A 2801-nucleotide genomic window follows, 5' to 3' on the forward strand; every position below is an offset into this window, starting at 1 on the left:
GTGTATAAGAGAACTGAATAGGGGTGTCCCAAGGAGGGGGTTCTACTGTTCTCTGCGAGAAAAAAAAATCGCAAGTGATTCGGGTGGGAATCGAACCTCCAGATAACTAGCCTGGTGCCATAACCCACCGAAACTTGCGCTTAATGACTGTGCTGAATCCCTAAGCAGCAGAGGGTAGTGCAATCATATTACATTATTAATAAGCCTAGAAGGATCATAGTTCAATAAATTTCCATATGAAGGGAATTTTCTGACTTGTTTAACATACAATTACTTCCAGGGAAAACGAACTACATAATAGATTAACGGTGACCATTTCCTTAACGTAGTTATCGATGATCATTTCCGGAATCTTCGGATTACATTATATTGAGGATACGCACCGAAGAACGCTAATAATAGGCAAAGCGTTGGACTGTAAGTGCACCAGTGATCAAACAAACCATATAATCCTTTCTTTTCTTGGATGAAGCATATATTTATTTCACCCCTCTCAGATTGATAACTGTACGCCTATTGATAATCGCTGACACCATGGATCATTCCCCAGAAGACGAACTGCAATTTTCGCATCAGCCACCCCTACAAAATGACACTGATTCAGATAACAAATACGTTCTCTCGACCGAAGACTGGATAGCCTTCGTTGGACTGTGGCTAGTAACACTGTTCACTATCGCGGGAAACACTCTTGTTATTCTGTCTTTTATTAGAGATCGAAATCTTCGAAAGAAACCTTCGAACCTTTTTTTACTTGGTTTAGCCATAACGGATTTGATAACGGGATTGGTAAGTTTACCATTGGACAACATGTGGCGCTATAAAGGTGAGTGGCCCTACGGACGGTCTGTGTGTATCTTTTGGACATTTCTAGATTACACGGTCACCATCCAATCAGCTTACATAATTTCGCTGATATCTGCCGATCGATATTTTTTGGTAACAAAGGGTCTCCGTTACAAGGTATTTCAAACACATCGCCGAGTTCTAATACAACTAATTGGAACACTGTCCATTTCGTTTGTTTTCCATCTGGTTGCTATCCTCTGGTTTGAAGGAACAGGAAAAGAGAATGTTGATTTTGAGGAAGAATGCGAATTAAATGCTCTGGGAGCTCTGTCGTACGTTATAATTGCCGTCATTGTGGAGTTCATTTTGCCACTTTTAATAGTCTGTTTTTTCAACTTAGTAATTTATCTACACATACTGAGACGACTACAACATCCCGTAAATCAAAATGCATCTGATGATGTAGCGTTAATGCCTTCCAATCGAGGACTCATCGGCACACCAGCTAAACAGACAGAGAAGAACGTAAACCAAACAATTACTTCGGAGATGGCTACAGTGGAATTTGATTCTTCGTATAAGTCTTCGAATTGTACGACGGAAGAAAATGTCAAATCTTATCAAATTCAACCTAAACATGCTTCGTCTTCAGCCAACTCTGGATCGCCTTCAAATTCGACGTCTAAGAATCAGAAATCTAGTGTTAGAAAATCTCGCAAAAAGGCGGCCACAACGCTTAGTATCTTAATCGTGGCGTTTATTGTCTGCTGGTTGCCTTACAATGTTGTGGCAATCATTCGACATATCTCAAGCGACCTGGTGAACGTACGAACATGGGACATGGTGAACTATCTGCTTTGGTTTAATTCTGCAGTTAATCCTGTCTTATATGCAACCACGAACGTCCATTTTCGGCGAAATTTCAGTGAATTGTTGGGCAAGTTATGCACACCATTTAAGCGAATCTTATGTATGAAATAAACCTGAGGCTCACTATATTATGTATTTTTTGTTAAAGAACAAATATTTGTACTGAGGCTTCACGTTGGTATGAGGTTAGCTCCCCGGTTAGGGCGATCATTTACATTCGCATATTCCTATTCTCTACTCATTATTATAGGCCTTTATTTATAAACAGTAGAACCCCTATTAAGGGGACACCTTCGGGACCAAAAAAGTGTCCCCTTAATATTCAGGGGACACTAACCAAAAATGTGAAATTGTCCCCTTAATAGGGGTTTTAGGCATGTTGTCATATAATATGACATACTGTACAATTCTTCATAATTTTATTTGTATTAACATAATTAGTTACAGTAGAATCATAACTAATAACAATAATTTTCAAGGGAAATGCAATTCATTTATAATATGAAATCAGCAGAAATGTAATTAAAAAAACAGTACAGTAGTTTTATATGTTCCCAATATTGTTTCATGATGCAATGTTAATGAATGAATTAGAATCCTATAAAAGTACACGAAAAACGAAGAAAAAGAAATCCCAATGGTTAAGGGTCAAAATTGACAATATTGGTTTATACGAAGTAAGACATGCACTATGCCTTACCGATATTCACTTTAAGGCCAGTGGAAAGAAAATTCTGGTTTATTGCTCAGATTTCAAATTTCAAAACTTTTAAACACTAGAACAATTTCATTAAAAAGAATAAGTTATTCATACATATACCAGAATAATTTAAATAAAGCCAATAAAAAATTGGACAAAGTACAGACTCGGACTTGGGAAACAATGTCCTTGGGTTGTGTTTTTATTGGAATTAAAGAGTTTAATAAGCTGTGATTTCTTAATTAACAATGAAAAAGCAAAAAAGAAATGGTCAATGATTGACCTTAACAAAATACAAAAATATTATATTGGTTAAACTTGGTGAAAACAATTTCACCATATTATAGTCTGAAGGGAAACTATTTCGAAAAAATAATGTAGCCTATAAATATTGTATATACACTGTAGTGTTTATAAATACAAGCGAACAAACTTTAAAAAA

At 36.4% G+C, this 2801-nt stretch overlaps 1 protein-coding gene across 1 annotated transcript; it reads left to right on the top strand.

The window, feature by feature from the left end:
- The first annotated feature begins 302 nt into the window (after positions 1-302).
- Positions 303-2176, top strand: LOC117101233 (muscarinic acetylcholine receptor M4-like). Its single transcript, XM_033241172.1, has one exon. It carries the CDS (start codon positions 535-537, stop codon positions 1768-1770), a length of 1236 nt encoding a protein of 411 aa, XP_033097063.1. The 5' UTR covers positions 303-534; the 3' UTR covers positions 1771-2176.
- Positions 2177-2801: the final 625 nt, after the last annotated feature.

Source organism: Anneissia japonica, unplaced genomic scaffold (genome assembly GCF_011630105.1).
Source record: "Anneissia japonica isolate Jap-2015-1 unplaced genomic scaffold, ASM1163010v1 scaffold1005_len2656397_cov198, whole genome shotgun sequence".
NCBI lineage: Eukaryota > Metazoa > Echinodermata > Crinoidea > Comatulida > Comatulidae > Anneissia > Anneissia japonica.

Bases quoted from the DNA above. Each gene is read 5' to 3' on its own strand.
- LOC117101233 (XM_033241172.1), top strand. From the start codon at position 535: ATGGATCATTCCCCAGAAGACGAACTGCAATTTTCGCATCAGCCACCC.